Below are 23,679 nucleotides of genomic sequence, written 5' to 3'. Positions count from 1 at the left end.
ACTTGTTTTCTTAATTTCTTTCAGCTATTTCATTGTTAGTGTATAGAAATGCAACTGATTTTTGTGTGTTCATTTTGTATCATGCAACTTTACTGAGATCATCTATTCTATTTTTTTTGTTGTTGTTGGTGGAGTATTTAGAGTTTTCAATACCTAAGATCATGTCAACTGCAAACAGAAACTTGAATTTTGCTTTCCAATTTGGATGCCGTTCCTATTTCTTGCTTAGTAGCTCTGGCTAGGTCTTTCAGTGATGTGGAATAGATGTGGTTAAGTGGGCATCATTGTTTTGTTCTCGATCTTAGAGGAAGGGTTTTAGCTTCTAAGTATGACATTAGGTGTGGATTTGTCATACATAACCTTTATTTGGTTTGTCGAGGTATATTCCTTCTATACTGACTTGTTGAGAGTTTCTATAAATGGATGTCGAATTTTCTCAAATGCTTCTTCTGCTTCTATTGAGATGATCATATGATTTTTATCTTTCATTTTGTTAATGTGGTATGTATATCACATTTATTGATCTGCATATGTTGAACCATCCTTGTGTCCTGGGGATGAGTCCCACTTGATCATGAGGTATGTATGGTCCCTTTAATGTGCTGTTGAATTGCGTTTGCAAATATTTTGTTGAGGATTTCTTTTTATCTGTGTTCATCAGGGATATTGACCTGTACTTTTCTTCTCTGGTAGTATCCTCATCTAGTTCTAGTGTCAGGGTAATGCTTACCTCACAAAATGAGATTGACAATAATCTCTCCTCTTCAATTTTTTGGAAGAGCTTGAGAAGGTTTGCATTAATTCTTCTCCAAATGTTTCATAGAATTCAACAGTGAAGCTATCTGGCCCTGGGCTTTTCCCGTACAAGACTGTTTTAAAGATCGAACTATGTGATTGGGGCAAAGAGTCTGTAAAACAGATGCGATATATATAACATTCATTATTGTTGTTATGCTCAGTGATGATAAAGAATGTCTCTTTGTCATATTGAAAGTTGTGAACTGGGGCACCTGGGTAGTTCAGTCGGTTAAGTGTTAGCCTTCCGCTCAGGTGATGATCCCAGGGTCCTGCTCAGTGGGGAGCCTGCTTCTCCCTCTCCCTCTGCCACTCCCCCTGCTTGTTCTTTCTCTCCTCTCTCTGTCACATAAATAAAATCTTTAAAAAAAAATAATGAAGTTGTGAACTGAGCACCTTCCTCTTTTATTTTATACTTTCAAAACTACTGAAAGTCCAGTGCCTACCTGCATATGGCAGACTGCATCTGTCCACACAGATCATATCTTGGTGGAAGCAGTTCTGATAATTTTGCGCTCGTTATACTGACATCACAATAGTAAGTTTGTATCACCCTTGAGGGGAGGATTGTGATGCTCCTTTTGGGCAAAGAATGCTGTTGACCATGAAGTGAAGTAATTATAAGGTATCTCCATAGGAAGATCGGGGGGCAAATCTGGGGAACTTGAGAAGAGACTCTTAAAATACATTCAGCAGGAATAATCTCATATAAGTGGAACTGCCACCTACAGAGAGTAAAATGCTAGAAGTGTCAGGAATAAAAATGCGTCTTAGTCCACAGGTTATGGCATTAAAGATATTATTTTCCTTCTGAGAAATACTATGTCTTTTTACCAAACTGTTTTCTTGAGTCTTGTACCCTTAAAGAATGGGTAAGAAAATATACATTAAATAATCAAGAATTACATTTGACTAATTTCGTATGTCATATCACAATATACTGGATTATTTAATGACAAGGCAACTATGTTACATGTGGCTGGCGTTTTTTTGTTTTGTTTTGTTTTGTTTTGTTTTTGTTTTTTTGACTGAAATCAGGATGATCAATCACTGAGCAAAACCTATTGGGTAAAAGATCAGTTACATATCACTTTGTTGTGTGTTATTAAACTCACCTAGTGAGAACCTGGATCAAGGACTTCAAGAGATGTCATCATCAATAAGAAAACCTAACAATTTAGTAAAAAGAGAAATGGGAGGGGGGAAAGCAGGTTAGTCTTCGTTTAGGTGTGATAGTTGGTAAAGTCATGTAATCAAGTCTTATCGCACTTATGTCTTTCTGATTTTTCTACCCATTGTTTCAAATATATGTTGAAGACATTTCCATAGCGATAAATCCAATTTATCAAGAGACATTTCCACCTTCTGTCCATGTTGGCTGGGATGTACTAAATTTAATATAAATGGAATTTATATTTTTCTATCCTGTAAAGCTTTGTAACTAATACACCATTGAAATGTTACTTTCCAGGCTGCCAGAAATTGTCTAGTAAATGAGGCAGGAGTTGTGAAAGTGTCAGATTTTGGAATGGCCAGGTAAGGCTGAGTCTATGTGAATATTTTCTGTCAATTTTGGATTAAATTAATACGTACCTTTGAAGGCACAGAAAGCCTGACCTTTTTTTTTTTTTTTTTTTTTTTTTGGGAGTTTGACTGTGTCAGCTTCTTTCTCTGAGGGCTGCCGAAGAGCTGTTTTTAAACCACATCTTTTGTTCTGTTAGCAAAATATTTGTAGGATCCGTCATTTTCATGGGAAAACTAATTGACTTTTCTGCTTCTTCGTGTGTTTTTGATGTAGGGCAATAAAATAAATTAGATTATCTGTATTTTGAAAAATTTCTTTGCTGAATGTATCCGTTTTGACTGTTACCATGGGCTGCTTCTCAGGTAAACAAATTGTTGAGAAATAATAACTGCTTTATGCTTTATTATGTGGCGTCCGGTAATAGTCACATTAGCTTGTAGAATTAATAAACCCGGGGGGTAATCTGCACTGATGAAGTAGCAAGGAAATCTTGTTAGCTGCTGCGAGATACATAAATTTGTTTAAAAAAAAAAGGCGTATATACATTGCGATGTTAGTAATTTTCTCCACTAGGTGGTAGCAGAGCCTGGTAAATATACTACTTTCATTTCTCCCTGACCTGAGTTGGGTTCCTAGTCTTTTTTCACAGAAATGTGTTAAGAGGTAAACGTCCTTAGAATCCCCAAGTCTGTTGTGTTTTCATTCTCTTAATTTTTGTCATTTTTTAAAAGAGTGTTAGAAGAGACCTTTAGAAAGTATTGTTTGTCCTTTCCCTCCTCTCTATTCACTCATCCCTACATCCCTCTGTAAGAACATCAGGTGCCTACCATGTACCCAGGTGTTAGGCTGACCCATAGCAGAGAATAAGGCATATGAGCCCCTGCCCCTATGCAGCTCATATTCAGGAGGAGAAAGAGAGACAGAAGATCTGAGAGATGGCCAAGAGAGGAAAAACACAGTGATGTGCCGGTGCAGGGGTCAGTGTACCAAGGCCTCTGGCCCAGGTTGTGACCCAACACCTTTTTTTTTGTTGTTGTCAGCTTGTGAGCGAACAGTGGTTTGCCAATTTTTAAATGGTCAGCAACAATGAAAAGAATTTTTGGACACATTGAAAATCATATGACATTCAGGTGTCAGTGTCCATAAATAAGATGTTATTGGGACCCAGCCCCGCTCGTTGGGTATTGTCTGTGGCTGCTTTCGCACGACAAAGGCAGAGTTGGATAGCGGTGACAGAGACTGTATGGCCCGAGAAATAGGAAATATTCATCATCTGGTCCTTTACAGAAAAAATGCTCTCACCCCTAAGGTAGGGGGCACATGGGGCTGGGGGGGTGCAGTGCTGAGCGATGGTGCAGGGCAGGGTAGTGGCAGCTGCTTCAGATCTGGAGCTCTGGGAGGCCCTTCGAGACTGGGATGCTTGAAGAGAGACCGAAAAGACAGAAGTAGCCAGTTAGGTGGAGATCTGAGGATAAACTCTTCCAGGTGGAGGAAACAGCGAGTATAAAAGCTTAAAATCTGGGGCCCGCGTGGCCTACTCAAGGAGCCGAGAGAGGGCCAGGGCTGCTGGTCCAGGGCCAGGCACGTCGGCCCCAGGACACACAGGCCACGTTTAGCTCCTGACAGTCCTCTAGTTTCACGTTTGATTTTTTTTTTTTTTTATGTGTTTGGCTTTCAGAAAATGTGTGCTTTTGCACCAGACCCTCTAAAACACTCGTTAGACATTAAATTCAGAACCGCCCCCCACCCCGACAGACAGGCAAGTTAAGCCAACTCGTGGCAGCTTGGTTACCATGCAGCAAAGGAAGTTTGTGCCATTATTTGAATGTTTTCTCACGGAGGTTTTAGAAATTAGCTTTACACATTCCAATCCTACGTAAACGCATTCCTCTTGTGAATACATACTGAGCACATCACAGGAAGGGCTGAGTTCTCCGTATCTCCCACCTGCTCACGGGTCTTGCCCAGAGGTAGCTGAAGTTTGCAGGTGGCGTGTGTCCTTCCAGAAAGATGTAAGTGTGCTTGCATAGCAAAGATCACAGAGTATTGTTTTGAAAGTGTATGTGAGAGTGTGAGTGTGTGAGTGTGCGTGCGTGTGTGGGAGGGATGTCATGGTATATAAATATATACGCCACCATTGACATATGTCATTTTGCAATTTGCTTTTTTCATTTGCAGTAGGTGTAAATTGTACTCTGTGGAATCGTGGGGGCCCAAAGCACGTGTGTCTCCAAACGCCCTGCACCACTTCCTTTAGAGCAGCTCCGCTTTAGATGTTTTACATGTGGGGCCTTTGGGTTAAATTCTGTTTAAAGAACAAAATTGCTTAACCCCTCCCCCCCCAAAAAAAACAACAAAAAACTTTGCTAACTCTTTAAATGTGTTCTGCCCCTATCGCCTTATAAAAAAGAAAAACGCACAGAAAAATGAAAGTGTAGATTCTGATGTTACAGGGCATCCATCTCAAGCACATAAGTGAGGTTGAGAGGAAGATGGAAATCACCAGGCGTGGCCACTGAGGCAAACATTTAGCTTCAACCGGATGCTTCTTGGACTTCAGTCAACTGTGTTTTTGATTCTAAGAGGAACAAAAAAATGTAAAGAACGTGTACAACATGTAATTCGTAACTCAGAGGCGTAAGCCTATGGTTTGTCTTACTTTAGGTATGTCCTGGATGATCAATACACAAGTTCTTCTGGTGCAAAATTTCCAGTGAAGTGGTGTCCACCCGAGGTGTTTAATTACAGCCGCTTTAGTAGCAAATCGGACGTCTGGTCATTTGGTAAGAACACGGTTCATTTTTCCTCAGCTCTCCTCGGATGAGACAGTGGATGCATCCTTTGTAATCCTTATCCTTTCCTAGGTGTTTTAATGTGGGAAATATTCACTGAAGGCAAGATGCCCTTTGAGAAAAACACCAACTATGAAGTGGTAACCATGGTTACCCGGGGCCACCGACTCTACAGGCCGAAGTTGGCGTCCAAATATGTATATGAGGTGATGCTGAGATGTTGGCAGGAGGTAGAAAAATTTTTGTGCTTTCTTTCTGAATCTCTAAAACATTTAGGGATCTGGGCTTGGTGGATTAAGAGTGTATAGTCTTTGCAGCCTGGTGAGTTAGTACGTGGTGTATATGGTTTCAAACTCTAGGTCGAAAGCCAATCCTCTCAAGTCAGTTCTGAATAACGAGAAGAAGGTGGTGAAGAAGTGGAAAACGATAATAATTAAGATCATAAATTCAGTCAACTGTGGACATTCAGTCAACAATTCCCCACGCCCAAGTGGAAATCCTGTCACAGTTGCCCGAGTTAGGGACTCAGGGAATAAGTCCGGAGAAGTAGCTCTTCTTTCACCGGACTGCTTGGATTTTTGAAGTATAAAACTCTTCAACCAGAGAGGGTTTCTTTCACCAAACGTCGACTTCCCCCAGGTCTCTTTCCTCACAGCCTTTGGAAGTTTTCCTTCCTGGTGTTTTGAAACGTCTCCTCATAGATGAGACACCAAAATGATTTTGGAAAGATTATATAATATCAGCTCACATGTATTGTGTGCTAGGCACTGTACTACGTGCTTTAGATTTCGTTCTCAGAAGAACCTTTTGAGGTGCAGAGATTTTTACTGTGACCACTTTGTGGATGAGAAGACCAGGGCTTCTGAAGCTGACCCTTGCCCAAGGCCACTTTGCTATAGAGAAGCAGAGCCCGTGCTCTTGAACTCTTGCTATAATGTCTCCAAAGAACACTGATTGGGATGGAGAGACCTGAGCAGGAAGTGTTGCTGGGGGTGGGAGAGGACGGTGGGAGCAAAGGTCAGATGGTGGTAGTGAGTGCAGGGTGTGTACAGATTGGTCTGAGTGAGCAGAGAGCCCACATGAGGGTTCTCGTGGGAAATGAAATTGGGCAGCAAGAGGGTGCAGGAGGGACAAGTTATAGGGGGCGCTGCAGGTCAGCAGGTCTTGGTGTTGCAGGCAGTAAGGAGCTCTGTCAGACCTTGAACGGAGACCCACAAGCAGCGTATAGAAAGGTTCGTCTCGCCACTCGCCACAGTATGTGCGGGGTAGAGTAGACCCATTTGGAGACACCTGAGTGCTCTAGACCCGAAGCAATGTGTGCTATGTGACGTGAGTTTGAGCAGTGAGAAATTATTTGGGGGATGAATTCTGGAACCCACAGCTTCTCTTTGATTTTTAATTGTAGAAACCAGAGGGAAGGCCTTCCTTTGAAGATTTGCTGCGCACGATAGATGAACTAGTCGAGTGCGAAGAAACTTTTGGACGATGAGTGGTGTTGTGATCCGTGGCGTCCAGCTTCCGAAGCATGAGGAAGAGATGGCCCTTTGTGGCTAACTTTTAATTTATTTAGTACTTGGACATGTAGATGGTTTTACTTACAAAGTGGAAACACCTAAAGCATTTGCTTCTAGCCCAAATGGGAGCTCTGGGACTGAATCCTTCCAACTATGGAAATGCTGCCTAGGGAGGGTGATTAAGAACACTCGCTTTTATCCATCCCACAAGTACTTGAGTGCCCACCGTGTGCTAGGTACTATGCCCGGGCCCCACGCTTTGCCCATTTTAGGGGTGTATGGAGGGCCACGTTAGCTGGTACACCGGTACACTGGAAGGTCAGGCTATTTGGGAAGGAAAAGGGAATTAGAATCTTATTCCACCAGCCTTTCTCTTTCCTTCGACTTCTACAGAAATCTGGGCCTGAGGCATTGTCTAGAATGTGGGTTCTGGGTGAATCAGGAACCCACCTTGGATAAGAACTCATCCTTTGTTTTGAAAACATCTGTTTTCAAGACTGCCATGAGTATTACGTTAAAAAAATTTGTATGCTGTATATATTGTAAATATATATAATATATAAAGATATATATTTATAAGAAACATGAGTTGTCTTTTAATTAAAAATTCTAATTCTGTAACATAAGAGTTTACCTTTTTAGGATTAGGGGCTGTGCCTTGCAGCTATCAATTTCTCTTCCCCCAGGGATCGAATATGCCTTACTGAAGAGAAAGAAGTCCGGACCCTTCTACCACTAGTGCCTCCTCCCCACTTAGGCAGACACGTTTGGGGGTGTCCCCAACCAGCCCCATGTTTGGGCTGAGTGACCCTGCCCCTAGTATACATAACTAATTGGAGTTAGGTAAAAAATTGAATGAAGGGCAATCAGTGACTTACTTTTTTTTTTTTAATTTAAATATTTTATTTATTTACTCATGAGAGACACAGAGAGAAGCAGAGACACAGGCAGAGGGAGAAGCAGGCTCCCTGTGGGGAGCCCGATGCGGGACTTGATCCCAGGACCCCGGGATCATGACCTGAGCCAAAGGTAGACACTCAACCGTTGACCCCCCAAGCATCCCAACCAGTAGTGACTTTCTACATCTTAAGAATCTGCCCCAGGACATAGATGCCATCAGTGGAGGTGCTGGGCTCTGGGGCAGCATGATGAGGTGATGTTCCCAACAAAGCCGCCTCCACTGCCAGCAAGACCCAGGAGCAAGCTCCCATTGTGGCAGAGAGGAAAATGGAGAGCATGGCTTATTGAGCTGTCTCCTGGACGGCTTTAGGGAGATCTGGATGGACTTAGGTTCCTGGATCCGTGAGATGGCCTATTAGAGCCTCATGGTAGACCCTGTGGTCAAGTTTGAGTGGGTTTCTTACCCTTACGGTCACTGACGAAGACACCAGCTGAGCTGGAACCTTCATTTCTCCCCCTGAGCCCAGGAGAAAGAAACAGCCTCTGCCGTCAGTAGCCAAGGCCGTGCACGGCCCCACACATTTTTCTTGGTATTTGGGGGGTAGGAAGCCGAGGTGCACACAACATGCAGGGCCTTTCTTCTGGAGTTTGAACTGTTCTGGAGACTGCCGTGGTGTCCCCTGTAGCACAGCTGTTGTGTGAACGTAGAGCTGTTGCTGGCTGCTCTGAGCAGCGTCTCCCTGCGACCCTGGAGACCCATCTCTTCCCCTCCTGGCCTGCCCATCCACCGAGAACTATCGTCTACCCTTCCTTAACCTCCCTATAATGGAAAAAAAAAATTATCTTAGGGCTTTTTACAGTCTGTTTGCCACCTTCCTCCTCACCTTCCTGTGTAGCTGTACCCCCATCGCAAAAACATACGCACCTTTTAACTGACTCGTTGGAGTTGGTCAGTCTCGTTAGCCTGGAGTCTCAGTACCGTCTATGATGTCTTTCTCCTCCTCTTCTCCTTCATCCTGCCTCCTCCCACACATCCCTGTCCAGTCCCATACTTCCCTTTTCAGCTGGAGGAGCTGCATTCAGAGTGCCGGATGGTACTGGAGAAAGCGGGGCCAAAGGATAGTCCTTGTACTAATTGTTACGTACACTACTGATGTGGACATGAGATGGACAATACCTGGCAACATTTGGGACACGTGGTCCTCAAAACTCTCTCCATTTTTCACCAAGACTTAAAAACCGTTTTTGTATAAAGGCACAACAAAGGCAAACAGCGAAGTCAAAATAGAAGAATCCACCCCGAATGCTTAAAGAGATCTTAATCTATAAAGCAGGAAATAGGAAGGGCAGCAATACGAAGATGCTACGCGCTCATTAGAATTGTTCCCTTTAGTTTCAATTTTTGGTTGTGTTTTCCAAGGGGATGAAGTGCAACCCATAAGTGCAATTTTTATCGATGTTGTTTTTGCATTTCCCAGCCATGGCTCACTCCCCTTTTAGGTGTATTGTTGCATTGGCTTTCCATCCTCACACACGCACACGCACACAAAGAAGTTTCATAATACGGTCCTTGAACTGTCAGTACTGAGTGGGAGGACAGAACATTCTAGATTTTAGATTTCAATACCTAGAATCTCGTCCTGTTTCTGCCACTGTGTCCCTCATCCTCTTGGCGTATCCATTTCCTTCTCGGTCCAGAGAGGGCAGTTGGATTTGATTTATTTTTTTATTTTTTATTTTTTAAGGTCCCTTTCATGAATATTTTTGTGATTTCTTGAAAATGTTGTTTGCTGGAGTCACCCACACAGTTGGGAATGAGGAACCCATCGCAACTACCCTCAGAGATCTGGATGTAGATTATTGAGCTTTTCTTATATAGGCCATCGGGTTGTCATTCACACACTTCTCTGAGGTTTTCAGAACAGGAAAATAGGTGGGGTTAACTTTGCTTGTGAGAAACATCTCGGGCGAGCTATGATTTCAGTTAAAAGATGTGTTTTTGTGACTGGAGCGCCGCTCGAGAACTGAAGGCTGTTTGGTCTGCTCCCTGCAGAAGCCCAGCCATGATTCTTTCCACCTGTAAGTAAGATGACTTTGTCCTGCACCTTCAGGGCCGGTTCTGGGGGTGTTACTTACTCTTGAGCTGAGGCTTGTGGAGCCTTGCGGATAATTTTCCCAGATGCAGTGACGGGGTTTTGTGTTCGAGATGACCATCACAGCGAGGCAGTTATAGTGTTCAGCGTTGAGAATGCAAAGGGAGACAAAACCGTGTTCTTAAATCTCTCCATGGAACTGCAGTTTGAAAAGTGCTGGGTTTTAGAGGGATATTGTGCATAAAGAACTCAGATGCTGAGGGCTGGGAGACCAAGTTTTAGTTTCTGGATTTGCAGCCGCCTTGCTGGGTCAACCTTTGGCAACTTCTCCTATCGAGTCCTTATCTGTAAAGTGGTGCCCTCTTTCTGCCCACCTCCCAACAAGGTACCATAAACAGGAGCTAAAAAATGACGCATCCTTCCTGAGTGTAATTTTGGAGTTGCTTTGGAAGACTGTTCAGTTCCATGTGCAATTTTGAAAATGCTTATTAATTTAGCTCTGTATGAGGGCCTTAAGTGCAAAAAAAAAATCCTTTAACAAAATAAGGAAGGAAAATACTGTCTTTGCTTTTAGCTCTGAAGGACTATAGCACCCAGTTTTAACGAAGCTCGGCCATACCAGATAAAAGCAATCAGGGACCAGCTCGCAAAGTTTTTACATTTCTGATCTTTAAAGAGGCAATAGGAGAAACTGATGGCAGTTTTTTAAATGTCATCTGTTTAAGCCACATCACCTCAGGGGACCCAACACTTGTTGGTAGAATTTGTAAAAAAAATAAAGCAGACTCTTGCAGCTGTGCTGACCTGAGTATAACTTACAGTTTTGATCCACTCAAAGACAAAATGGGGCTGCCTGTTATCAGAAATGCAGTGACCTGGGACGTCTGGGTGGTCCAGCAGTTGAGCATCTGCCTTCAGCCCAGGGCGTGATCCCAGGGTCCCAGGATCGAGTCCTGCATCGGGCTTCCCGCATAGAGCGTGCTTCTCCCTCTGCCTGTGTCTCTGCCTCTCTCTCTCTCTGTCTCTCATGAATAAATAAATAAAATCTTATAAAATAAAAAAGAAAGAAAAAGAAATACGGTGAACCACAGCCAAGCAAACAGAGCTAAGGAGCGACAGTTTGTGTCCCTACCGCCTCCAATGGTAGAACAAAGGTGAGCAGTGACTTCATAACCTTTTTATTAAAAGCTATGTGAGCATCTGTTCTTCATTTCTCCTGAGGTCAGAACTAGAGAAAAGGCTGTTAATTTTAACAGGAAAGATTTGGTTATACGTAAAATAAATGATGGTGAGGGTTGGGACAGGATTGCTTGGCCCAGGGAATTAAATAGGAGCCTGCCTATGGGTGAGACAGTTTTGAGGATCATTCTGGCTGGCCTGGAAGGGCATGGTTTGATGAATGTTCACCATTCCTTCCAGCTTCTGGTAAGTTGTTCGATGTGAGAATCGTTTTTGCATTCCTGCCGTGAACCACACAGAGACGTGGCCCTACTTGCTTCTGGGTCAGACACTAAGTGTTTCCCGTTGATAAGGGAAAGCCAAGAGATGCTTCCAGGTGTATTACTGCTAATCAGCAAAGGTCTGTGTGTGTTTGCCAGGCCAGGGTCATTTGGCGGACGTGTTTGCTGTTTTAAGAGCGGCCCTAAAAAAAATAAAAATAAAAAAAATTAAAAAAAGAGCGGCCCCAGGAGCCTGGCCTGACAGGCTGCAGTAGGCGGGAGGAGACTGTGGGCAAGGTGAGATGCTGCCCTCCTGAGTGGTGGGAGAGCCCGAGCGAGCCCTCGGGGGCCTGCGCTGGAGAAGTTCAGTTGGTGAAGCATAGTGGGGTACGGTCAAGGTTTCTACCCCCCGACGGCGGCCCTGAGGACAGATCCCGCCCAGCACAGTTATCTGGAAGACCAAGCCCAGGGAGAAGAACTGGGGCTTCGAAGACTCACGGCTTCCTTCCCCTTCACCTAATTTCCTTGCCTATCTTTTCTTCTCTGTTTATGAAGTAGAAGGGGAAAAAAAAAAAGATAATGATGTGTATCAGTGATTCTTAAGTCTGAGCGTGCCTGGAGGGTGCACGCATCCCAATAAAACGCCGGTTTCCAGACTCCCCTCCATGGTTCGATCTGGGGGTGAGGTAAGCACCCCTGATTGCCTTTCTAGGGACCCTATTTTTTTTTTTAATATTGTACTTATTTATTCATGAGAGAGGCAGAGACACAGGCAGAGGGAGGAGCAGGCCCCATGCAGGGAGCCCAACGTGTGGGACTCGATCCCGGGACTCCGGGGTCACGCCCCGGGCCCAAGGCAGATGCTCCACCGCTGAGCGCCCCGGGTGCCCCATGTAGGGCCCCTATTTGTAAAGCCCTCTCTCCTTCCTCCTTGTATGCGATTTCCACACCAACCCTACAAGCCGCCGTCTTCTGTCCTTACCTTCTTATTAGCATGAAGACGGGGGGCAGCTGCCTGGCCTCCCCCGAGAAGGCCCCAGCGCTGCTGCCTTGGGCAGCCCGTGTCCCCGAGTCTCTGGGCTGAGCCCCCTTCTCAAGAGGAGAGCGCAGGGGAGCAGGGCCGCGGCTCGGCTGGCAGCTCCGGGCCTTGGGGCCCCGCGGCCTGCGAGACTCCGCCAGGCCCTCGGCCCCCAGGCCTGGCCGCGCTGCCCGCGAGCGAGGACGTGGATGGGCCGCGCCGCGGCCTTCAGGAACCTCCCGCCTTCACTGCGGCCCCGGGGACCGGGGGTACCAGTGGTCTGTCCCCGCCGCCAGGGCAGGGTGCCGAGGCAGAGGGACGAGGGCCACGGGCCACAGTCAAACGTGGCCGCTTCGACAGCGCTTCAGGCGGCGGCCGGTCCCCTGGGAACAGAGCCGCTTCGCCTTCATCACGGACACTCCGGGGGCCTCTGGGCTGGTAAGTCGTCGCGCTCCTGCCCCGCACCTGCGGAGAGCGGGTCCAGGTGCCAAGGGCGTCGCCGCCCCCACGGCCTCGCTCGGGTCCCCGCGTCGTCCTCGTGCGGCCACCGCCCTGCTGCCCCTTCCTGCCCCCCGCGCCGGGCCACCCTGCCGGGGCCTGGGGGCTCGACACGGCGCCCCACAAGCTGGCTCGGGGTTTGTGAGCTCGCCATGAGTTTGGAGGTCACAGACGTGAGTCTTCCAGAAAGTGCTCTGGGATGTGGGGGCCGGGAGGGGCCCTGTGCACAGGGCCGGCCTCACGTCAGCCCGTTCCGGGGAGAGCTGGGTGTTCCTGCACAGAGGACGCAGGGAGGCCGGGCTGGGGGGCAGCCGGGCGGCCTTCGGGGCGCTGCCTTCCCTCACAGCCCCCACCCAGCGTCTCAGGCCTCCACGGTCTCCTCAGGCCTCGCCCGCGCCAGCACCTCCTCCCCCGCCGGGCCGAGGGCCCCTTCTGTCTTCCACCAGATTGACCAGTTTAGGGTCCCATGAGCTCCGAACCCACTAACTATTAGTGACCGATGAACCCCCTCGAGTGGTTACTTGTCCTCCTTCAAGGTCGGGCCGAGATGATGTCAAACCACTGGTTTGGGGGTTCACGTAGGGTTGTTAACTTGTTTTGTCAATACATTCAAAAGCGCTGATCTCTCTGGTGACCCTCATTTCTTAGGAGCAGGGACAATTTAATGTCCAAAGGCAACACACTGGAGTGTTCTTAGAGGATTTGTCCTAGAAGGGGCCTCTTTTTAATATCAAGAAGAGGGGCACCTGGGGGCTCCGCGGTTTAGTGCCTGCCTTGGGCCCAGGTCGTGACCCCGGGGTCCCAGGATCAAGTCCTGCGTCAGGCTCCCTGCGTGGAGCCCGCTTCTCCCTCTGCCTGTGTCTCTGCCTCTCTCTCTCTCTGTGTCTCATGAATAAATAAATAAAACCTTAAAAAAATATATCAAGAGGAAGTGTATGCACAAAACAGGCATAATCTGACACCTCAGGTATATTAAGTGTACACCCAGGATAAAGGATCGATTTCTAAATCGAATAATCATCTCTATGAAATTCTCGGTGTCTTACTTCTTCCCTCCCTCCCTCCTGCCCGTCCGTTTGTCTGTCCTTTCCCTGTCCTTTCCTTCCTTCCCTCCCCCCCCCCCTCATTGGTGTGGGTTCTTGGTTTGGCATCTGGAAAACCTTTTCTGGTAACTGATCAGAGGTGGAACTTCACGCTAAGGAAAAGCTAGCTGGTGTCACACCTCCCAGATGACGTCACTTCAGTCAATTCAAATGTGTCTGATAAAATTATTTTTTAAATGTATTTATTCATGAGAGACACACAGAGAGAGAGAGAGGTGGAGACCCAGGCAGAGGGAGACACAGGCTCCATGCAGGAGCCCGACGTGGGACTCGATCCTGGGACCCCGGGGTCACACCCTGGGCCCAAGGTAGACACTCAACTGCAGGGTCCCCCCAAAAGCCCCACAATGTGTCTGACTTTAAAAGGTCCTTAAGAAACAGATCTCCTGGTGGGAATTTGTGATCGTCCCGAGTTTGGCCTTCTCCTTCTGGCAACGGCGGCGCACGTCCTGAAGGGCAGGTGGAGGCCCCGTGCACGCCCACAGCCACAGGCTCCCTCTCCCGGCCCAGCGGAGGGCCGCGGGCGCCAGCATTCCTGCCTGAACACCAAGGCCGGCCGTGTGCGTCGGGCCGCCAGCCTGGTCCCTGGTTCAGGCAGCTCTTGAAGCCCAGCCACTTAGTCACGTTCTCGAATAAAGGTCGGCAGCCACCTGCCGGTTATGACCAAACTCGGGGGGACTGAATTTCACTTGAGGCTCTGGCTCAAAACGCAACAGTGACGTCGGAGAGGCCGGGGGAGGAGGGCGCCGTGACGCTGGTGTAAACCTCAAGCCTTAGAAACGGAGGGAAGGCGCCGGCGCTGCTTCGCAGACGGCGGGGCCACAGCTTTCCTCCAATGGGTGCTGGTGCCTGACAGGTGCTGGTGCACAGGACAGGTGCTGGTGCACAACAGGTGCTGGTGCCCAACAGGTGCTGGTGCACAGGACAGGTGCTGGTGCACAACAGGTGCTGGTGCCCAAGAGGTGCTGGTGCACAGGACAGGTGCTGGTACACAACAGGTGCTGGTGCCCGACAGGTGCTGGTGCACAGGACAGGTGCTGGTGCACAACAGGTGCTGGTGCCCAACAGGTGCTGGTGCCCAAGAGGTGCTGGGGCACAGGACAGGTGCTGGTGCACAACAGGTGCTGGTGCCCGACAGGTGCTGGGGCACAGGACAGGTGCTGGTGCACAACAGGTGCTGGTGCCCGACAGGTGCTGGGGCACAGGACAGGTGCTGGTGCACAACAGGTGCTGGTGCCCGACAGGTGCTGGGGCACAGGACAGGTGCTGGTGCACAACAGGTACTGGTGCCCAAGAGGTGCTGGGGCACAGGACAGGTGCTGGTGCCCGACAGGTGCTGGTGCCCGACAAGTGCTGGTGTGCAGGACAGGTGCTGGTGCCCGACAGGCACTAGTGTGCAGAACAGGTGTTGGTGCCCGACAGGTGCTGGTGCCCAATAGGTGCTGGTGAGCAGAACAGATTCTGGTGGGCAGAACAGTTGCTGGTGCCCAACAGGTGCTGGTGCACAGGACAGGTGCTGGTGCCTGACAGGTGCTGGTGTGCAGGACAGGTACTGGTGAGCAGGACAGGTGCTGGTGCGCAGGACAGGTGCTGGTGAGCAGAACAGTTGCTGGTGCCCGACAGGTGTTGGTGTGCAGGACAGGTGCTGGTGCCTGACAGGTGCTGGTGTGCAGGACAGGTACTGGTAAGCAGGACAGGTGCTGGTGCGCAGGACAGGTGTGGGTGCCAGGCAGGGACAGGCGTCCTCCCGCAGAACTGTCCTGACAGGTGGAGCTGCTCTCAGCTGCTCCCTTCCACTGCCCCCTGCTGGAAGCCCGTTCTCCTACAGCCTAACCCTCCCACCCCCCCTCCCCCCAGCCCCCAGGTGCGGTGGGGAGCCGCACCTTGCAGGGGCGCGAGAAACAGAGCCAGCGTCCAGAAAGGTCACAGGGATTAGGCCAGGATGCAGTGCCCTTTTCCTGCCTTGGCCATACCGATGTGCAATTAGAGCTACCTGCTGGGGAATACGGAGCAGGTGAGAAAGGTCCGCGCAGATGGAGAGAGGCGGCAACGCTGCCTCCCGAGGTAATCCTCGGCCTCAGCCTGTCCCTGGGGCATCTTAGTCTCGCAGAGGCCTGGGACATCAGGAGCTCCCGCCTAACCTGGGCGTCTTCCAAGGGCACCGAGGGGTTCTCTCCCTGCAGGCGGCCTGCTCGCTGGGGTTTCTGTCATCAGGGGGGCCGAGGGGGCCCTGCGTGTTCACAGACCTCAAGACCTGTGTGCTGTTGCAAACTGAAGACGCCCGCGAGTCTCCTACAGTGGATGCCTGCTTTGGAGGGCATCGGTATTTCAATCTATAAGTAAAGATGCCTAGGGGCTTGGAAAGTCGTGCCAAACGAGAGGCCACCGGGGAGCCGCTCAGGGGTCACGATTTGTTTTTTCATTTGCTCAACAATTGTCTTGGACAGCAGCTGAGCTGGGCAGGAGGCTGGAGCGGAACCCAGGCAGGGCTGGCCTTCCCGCCACAGCGGCTCTTGGTCTATGAGGGGAGAAGAAGAACCTTCTCATACTTAAATCAGTGGCGGCAGAGGGTCTGCACCTTTAGTTGAAGGGAACTGTCTTCGCCACTGAATCTGGAAAATGAAGTATTTTTGAAAATCCCAGACTGCAGAAGAGAGCACAAGTAACCCTGGGGATGTTGTGGGGTTCATAATCCACCCTGCGGGCATGTAGTCCTTCCAGGGAGTAGGGGAAGGCCTTATCCTAGTGCCCAGGTAGCTTTCCTACCCGTGGACTGACACCCGCAGTTCCTCCGGGAAGGTTCTCTGTATTTAGATGGGAAGTATCAAGACAGGGAATTTTATGGGTCAACTTGTCTGAGTCATGTGGCCCCGATGGTGGGTCAACATTATTCTGGATGCTTCTGTGAAGGTGTTTGGGGGATGAAGAGTTAAGTCGAGGCTTAAACCAGTGGTCTTTGAGTAAAACAGATTCCTCTCCACAGTGTGGGTGGGCTTTATCTCATCAGTTGAAGAACAAAGCTTGACCTCTCCTGAGCAGAAGGAACTCTGACAGCGGTGCCTTTTTAGCCCCAAACCCAGTTCTTCGTGGAGTCTCCAGCCTGCTGGCCCACCCCGTTGCATTTTGCACTTGCCAGTCCCCACAGTCATGTGGACCAATCCCTTGCAAATGAACCTCTCCGTTCCCCCTAACACAGGTGCTATGCTTACAAACACGAAAATGCCTTTAAAAGAAGCACAAGGTAGTACAACCTGTTTACTATTATATCTGTTTATGATGTCATTTTTACCTTACCAAGAATAAGTTTCTGGGCACCTGGGTGGCTGAGTGGTTGAGCGTCTGCCTTCACCTCAGGGCCTGAGTTAGTATGGTGAGATCTTAGTAGGGCGCCTGCTTACAGTAAGGGCTGTGTTGGGGAACTGCCTTTCCTAGGAGATAGGTCTCATCCCTATATTTTTCAGATAAGGCTGCTGAGTGATGGCCCAGGAATCACACTGTGGCCACAAAAAGAATGGAGCCATGATTTGACTGCAGGGTGGTCTGACCCTAAAATCCACTCCACCCCATGCGCTGTCCTAATATGGAAAAAACAGTTGAACACCAGAGGGGTTTTCGCTCTTTCATTTCTCATCTCAGGGATGGGTGCTTGATTTTGGTTAAGTTACTTCTTTAATTTAATGTTTCTGGGGCAGCACGTCGGACTTATGACCTACAAGTACTAGCCAGAGCTCCGGAAGTTGTTTTCTTCAACTTTGCTGTTCTACTTAGTCAAAAGGTTGTGGTCAACCTAGCCTGTTCTGTGGCCGGCATCGAGCCATGAGATGTCCTGTGGTAGAAGGAGCTACTGAAAAGTAGAGGTGTCATGTGGTGGTGTAGGTATTGGTGAGGCCTGTTCTTTGAGTTCTTGCTGTGTGGCCAGGCACCAATGCTGGATGCTCTGGGGAAGCACTGAAATCAAATTGCTTACAGCGTAGCTCAGTGGTTCTCAGAATCAAAGGAATTTGCTACCTCCCTCGCCCCAGGAGGACATTTGACAATGCCTAGGAGTTTTTTGGGTTTTCACAACTGAGAAGGGGGGTGGGTGGGTGTGAAAAGGGTGAGAGGGGTTGCTGTTGACACCTAGTGCATAGAGGTGCTGCTAAACATCCTACAACTAACAGCATCCCCCAACCCCCCAAGAACCATCCAATCTAAAATGTCAATTGTGGTGTGGTTGAGAAACCCAATGAGAGATGGAGCCTACACAAAGACGGTCATTTAAATGGCCATCTAACATGGCGCCCAATTACAAGCCACAGGGCAGGACCGATCGCTTGTGCTCTGGGAGCCCAGAGGGCCGTGAGATGGGAGTGCATTGCAGTGGAAGTCCTTTTCAGGCTGGAGGCACAACTATTCAAGATGTTTGTGAGAACAGAGCAAGTGGAGGAAGCTGGTGCAAGAGGAACAGTGAACATGGAGAGTCAGAGGGAAGTTGGCCAGGTCATGGCAGGCAATGGACATAAGGGACATAGAGGAAGGTGTAATCTTGATGCCATGTGTAGTTGAGAGTCTTTTTAGGAGCTGAGGATGGAGAGCAGTTGGCTGAGACAGAGTTTTAGGGAAATGAACTCAGAGGGTGGAGTGAAGGAGAGAACACTCAAGAGCAGGGCTCAGAGGCAGGGACTTTCATTCATTCAGTCATGGAGCTAACACGGTGCCCAGAGGTTGAGAGCAGAGTCTCTGGAGTCGGGCTGCCTGGGTCCCATCCTGGCTGTCAACGTGAAAGCGCTTTGGCTCTCGGCAGGGAGGATCCCCTCTGTGGTTCAGATTCTTCATCTGTTAAGTGGCACCTACTTCACAGGGTTAAATGAGGATTAAGTGAGTTCTCACAGAAATGCAGGTGTGGGTCGATGAGGGCTTGCACCAGATTGGTAGCGGGGGAGAGAAGAAGTAAACAACCAAACAATTTGAAGAGATTTGTGGCAGATTGGATATAAGGGATGGGGCTAGGAATAATTCAAGATTTCTGTGGCGGAATCATACTCAGACTTGGGAAGATTAGAAAGGAGAATCAATAGTGTAGTTTTCTTTCTTTCTTTCTTTCTTCTTTCTTTCTTTCTTTCTTTCTTTCTTTCTTTCTCTTTCTTTCTTTCTTCTTTCTTTCTCTCTTTCCCTATTAATACAGTATTTATTTGTCTTCTCTCTGTCAAACCCTGAGCCAACCACTTTCCCCAGCTTGCCTGGAGAAGTATAGGAAATGGGATATATAGGGCAGATGAGACACAGGAAAAAGACCTATGGGGAGGTGGAGACGGCTCTGTCACATGGCAAAGAGGATGAGAAAGGCCACCATCAAGCAAAGGAGCCCCATGACCGCCAAGAGGACAGAGCCCAGAATGGGGTAGGAGAAGAGTTGTTGCTCCAGAGGGGGTTCTTGGCATGACCAATGTGAAGCCGTCAAACACAGGCCCAATACCAGTCCTAGAGCCCGTCACTCCTACCACAGCCCCACCAGCCCCCGTGGACTTGGCTGCTTTATCAGTGTCCCTTGAAATGGCACTGGTTCAGAAGCTGTGGCTGGGAATAAGTGAGGCCAGGTGACGTGGGGCTGACAGGCTGCTGACACCCTCATTTATCAGCGTCTCTGGTGGTTTTAGCACCACTGTGGACACTGACCGGCTCAACATCTAAGAGGGGATCTTCGGGAGATGAGGGGCTGTGGCAGGAGAGCAGCTCCCAGTGCAGAGAAGAGAGACGGGGGCACGGGGAGTGGGGAGGATAGATTCCTTATTGGAGTTCGTGGGGAGGATGAGAATTCGGGTTGTGCAAATGGTGAGTCAGTGGCTGAATTAGAGAAATAAGACTTTCAACTATCATTAAAAATCATGTACATGTAAAAAGTTCTCAGTCCTGAAATAGGCACTTGACTATTGAACCACAGACCTATCTGATTTTCTATAATTTTTTTTAATCTATAAATTTTAGTTTTGAGATATTTCAAGCATTTGGACAAATAAAGAGAATACTATAGCATGCTAGTGACTATTCAAGGAGTAAAGTGACCATTATAGACCCTTCCTGGCCTTGACAATACTAAATGGTTTTAGTTTATATTAGAGCATGAGGCCATAGATGGTCATCGCTCGCCTTGCTGGACCATCTTACAAAGGTTTATAGATGGAGTACAGAGTTTATTCTGCTCTGGCCCATGGCTAAATTGTTCTCATCTTCAGTATCTAAAAAGACTTCCTACTCAGGGCACCTGGGGTCTTATCCTCCCTTATTTCAAGGACTTTCATGATCTAATCCTACATCACCCCTCTTAACTGTTCACTGCTTCCTATTGTACCTGCTTATTCTGTCCTCAAATACAGTTTTCATTTTCTCATTGGGACTGAATCAAGATGGGCGGGGGTTCTGAAAAGGTGTGTAATTTTATGCTCCTTCAAACGAATTTTTAAATGTATCCATTTACTCTACAAATATTTGCTGGATATATATTATATGTCAACAACTGTTCTAGCCTCCTGAGACATAACTGAACAAAATAGATAAAGATCCCCATTTACATTCCAGTAGAGGAGACAGATAGTTAAATAAATAAATAAATAAATAAATAAATAAATAAATAAATAAATTGCATAGTATGTTGGAAGGTAAGAAATGCCATGAAAGAAAGAAAGAGAAAGAAGAAAGAAAGAAAGAAAAGAAAAAGTAGAGCCAAGTAAGGAATAGCCAAGTCAGGGAGTGCAGGTGGCAGCCATAATCAGTCAAGGTACCTACTCTTCATTGAGAAGATAGGAGTGGAGAGAGTTAAGAAAGTTGGATGGTATTTCTATTTTTAATTTTTGGGGAGTCTCCATACTGTTTTCCATGAAAGCTGCACCAATTCACATTCCCACCGATGGTGCCCAGGGTTCCCTTTTCTCCACATCCTCTATAACACTTATTATTTCTTGTCTTTCTGATAATAGCCCTTCTGATGGGTGTGACATGACATTTCATTGTAGTGTTGATCTGCACTTCCCTGGGGTTAGTGATGTTGAGAGCATCTTTTCATGGGTCTCTGGAAAAATACCTATTCAGATCCTCTGCCAATTTTTAAATCGGATTATGTGAGTTTTTTTTGATTTGAGTTACATGAGTTCTTTATATATTTTGGGTATTAACGCCTTATCCAATGAATCATTTACAAATATCTTCTCCCATTTGGTAGGCTGCCTTTTTATTTTGTTGATGGTTTCCTTTGGTGTGCAGAAGTTCTTTAGTTTGATGTAGTCCCAGTGATTTCCTTTTTTTCTTTTTTTCTTTTTTTGGTCCTTTCCTGATACCATATGATCCAGGAATTCCACTTCTGGATATTTACCTGAAGAAAACAGCCACTGATTTGAAAAGATATATGCATCCCTATGTTTATTGTAAAATTATTTATAACAGCCAAGATATGGAAGCAGCCCAAGTGTCCATTGATAGGTAACTGGATAGAGCAGATGTGGTAAATATATATAATGGGATATGACTCAGCCATGAGAAAGAATGCAATCTTGCTGTTCATGGCAACATGACAACATGAGGGGACCTAGAGAGTATTATGCTAAGTGAAACAAAACAGAAAAGACAAATACCATGTGATTTCACGTACATGTAGAATCTAAAAAACATAACAAATGAACAAACAAAAACAGCAAGACTCATAAATACAGAGAACAAACTAGTAGTTGCCAGAAAGAGAGGGAGATGGGGGCATAGGCAAAATAGGTGAAAGGGGTTAAGAGGTACAAACCTTCTGTTATAAGTTACAAGGATGAAAAGTACAGCATAGGGAATATAGTCAATAATATTGTAGTGACTCTGTATAGTGACAGATGGTGACTACACTTACTGTGATGAACATTACATAATGTATGTTATTGTTGAATCAGTGTGGTGCACACCTGAAACTAATACAATATTTTATGTCACCTATACTTCAATTTAAAAAATATCTTAAAAAAAGAAGGTTGACGCCTGGAAGGGAAAGTGGTCAAAAGCAAAGAATGTGGGGACAGCAGGCCTGGCGTGCCTCAGAAGCAGTGAGGAGGGCAGTGTGGCTGGGTGACGTGAGCAAGGGCATATTGGACAGAAATGAGAGGCAACCAGAGTCTAGATCACAGACGGTTTTATAGGCTAGTGTGAGAAATTTGGCTGTAACTGTCAGTGAAATGAGGCGTCACTGTGGGATTTGGAGACAGGGAGCAACACTATCCGGCTTAGATTTTAAATTAATTACTTTGGCCGCTATGCTGAGAAGAAACCATAGGGAGTTTAGGTCAGAAGCAGGAAGAAGTCAGGAGGCTCTTGGTATCATCCAGATGAATGATGGCTTAGACCATAGTAGGAACAGAAGGGTGGGAGAAGCAGTAAAATTCTGTGTGTGTGTGTGTGTGTGTGTGTGTGTGTGTGTGTGTGTGTGTGAAAGAGAGAGAGAGAGAGAGATTGAGATTTAAACCATGGTGAAATATACATAACACAGAATTTACTATTTTAACTATTTGTAAGTGTACAGTCCTGTGGCATTAAGTACGTTTGAATTATCATGCAACCATCCCCCTATCCATCTCCAGAACATTTTCATCATCCCAAACAGAAACTCTTGGATACTTTTTTAAGGCAGAGTCAACATGTTGCTGACAGATTGGACTAGGGTTGAGAGAAAGAGAAGAGTCGAGGACGACTCCAAGATTATTGACCTGAGCAACTGGAAAAATGGAATTGCTCTTGACAAAATGGAGAGGATGGGTGGAGCCAGTCTGGGAAGGAAGGAAGAGAAAGAGCTCAGATTTCTTCGTGTGAATTGGAGGTGTCCACTACTCATCCAAGTGCAGAAAACGAGACTGCATTTGAGTACGCAAGGCTGGAATGTTGTGGAACTGGGTATGCTTTTGGATGCATCAGCAGACAGATGGTTTTTAAGACACAGACAGGGATGAGATAATCAAAGAAGTGAATGACAGAGAAAAGAAGAGATCAAAAGCTTTGAGGCAGGCCGAGAAGGTAGGAAGGAAGAGAAGAAAGTGGCAAAAGAGACCAAGAAAAGAGAAAATCAAGAGAAGAAGAGTGTCGAGTGCTGCTGAGAGGTCAAGTAAGATTGAGGACAAAGAATTAACCATGGGATAGAGTGGTGCATAGGTCACCGGTGACCCTAACGACAGCAGTTTGGGGGAAGTGGGAGGCCCAAAAGCTTGACTGGAATGGGTTAAGAGAAAATGAGAGAAGAACTGGAAGTTGGAAGCAGCAAGTAAAGACTACTCATTTCTAGAATTTACTGTCAATGGGGAGCAAACAAGATCAAGGAAATAAGATCAAGAGTAGTTTCTTTTGTTTTTTAATGAGGGAAGTCACAGCATATGCATATGCTGATGGCAAGAATGCAGTGGAGAGGGGAATGGTGGTACCAGAGAGGGGAGAAGTATTTTTTAAAACTTTGAATGTGAATACCTCTATGTGAGGCCACAGTGTTTTTGCCATATTCTACACTTGATCTTAGACAAGAGGCCGAGAGGCGATTTTTGCCACATTCTAAACCATACTCTGACCCACTTCACTCATTTGTGTAACCTACATTTGACTTTGCAACTCTTGGCCTGGCTAGATACAGATCTATACGGGGCTCTAAAACAATACTGGAATCAACTGACCAGAATGTAAATTAGACCCAGTCCCACCAAAATAGAGCCCCTTAGGGCTAATGTACCCTCTTTTTCTGGAGCGTTTTGGCCATTTGGCCATTTGGCAGACACTACCAGAAAACTGACAGAAGCAGTTGAAATCCCCAAACCTAATAATACACAATATAATGCAGATTTGGGGAGCTCAGTCATTTTTTTTATTTTCATGTCTAGAAACCTTGGAATGATCCTTAGAAAATGGGTGATTTCTGGGTGCAGGCAAAAGAAGTGAGAAAGTTATGAAGTCAGGGGTGAGTGATAAGCAAGCAGTGGGAGGAGAGATGAGTCTTTATCTGGGCTTGCACTGAAACTATGT

At 47.0% G+C, this 23,679-nt stretch overlaps 3 protein-coding genes across 8 annotated transcripts in view; 2 read left to right on the top strand and 1 right to left on the bottom strand.

The window, feature by feature from the left end:
• Window positions 1–7,209, top strand: part of TEC (tec protein tyrosine kinase) — a 132,575-nt gene extending 125,366 nt beyond the window's left edge. For all 4 annotated transcript variants that reach the window (XM_072774976.1, XM_072774975.1, XM_072774977.1 and 1 more), the window contains 4 exons: window positions 2,267–2,331; window positions 4,985–5,103; window positions 5,185–5,342; window positions 6,518–7,209. In XM_072774976.1, the coding sequence (XP_072631077.1) occupies window positions 2,267–2,331; window positions 4,985–5,103; window positions 5,185–5,342; window positions 6,518–6,601 (426 nt within the window). In that variant the 3' untranslated portion in view covers window positions 6,602–7,209. The remainder of the gene's footprint in view (window positions 1–2,266; window positions 2,332–4,984; window positions 5,104–5,184; window positions 5,343–6,517) is intronic.
• Window positions 7,210–9,500: 2,291 nt separating this feature from the next.
• TXK (TXK tyrosine kinase) overlaps window positions 9,501–23,679 on the top strand; it is a 63,905-nt gene continuing 49,726 nt past the window's right edge. For 2 of the 3 annotated variants that reach the window (XM_072774971.1, XM_072774970.1), the window contains exon 1: window positions 12,271–12,514. In XM_072774971.1, coding sequence (XP_072631072.1) covers window positions 12,286–12,514 — 229 coding nt within the window. In that variant the 5' untranslated portion in view covers window positions 12,271–12,285. Of the gene's footprint in view, window positions 9,606–12,270; window positions 12,515–23,679 lie in introns of those variants that run through there. The other variant, XM_072774972.1, reaches the window with a different exon arrangement.
• LOC140604329 (uncharacterized) lies at window positions 13,882–16,826 on the bottom strand. The gene is made up of 3 exons (XM_072775687.1): window positions 16,754–16,826; window positions 15,561–15,747; window positions 13,882–15,339 (listed from the first exon to the last, which is right to left on the bottom strand). Exons 1-3 carry the CDS (start codon window positions 16,824–16,826, stop codon window positions 14,451–14,453), a joined length of 1,149 nt encoding a protein of 382 aa, XP_072631788.1. The 3' UTR covers window positions 13,882–14,450.

The sequence above is a fragment of the Canis lupus genome, chromosome 14, assembly GCF_048164855.1.
Source record: "Canis lupus baileyi chromosome 14, mCanLup2.hap1, whole genome shotgun sequence".
Classification (NCBI taxonomy): domain Eukaryota; kingdom Metazoa; phylum Chordata; class Mammalia; order Carnivora; family Canidae; genus Canis; species Canis lupus.
The sequence above is the reverse complement of the archived record's forward strand: the minus strand, read 5'-3'. Positions and strand labels throughout refer to the sequence as shown.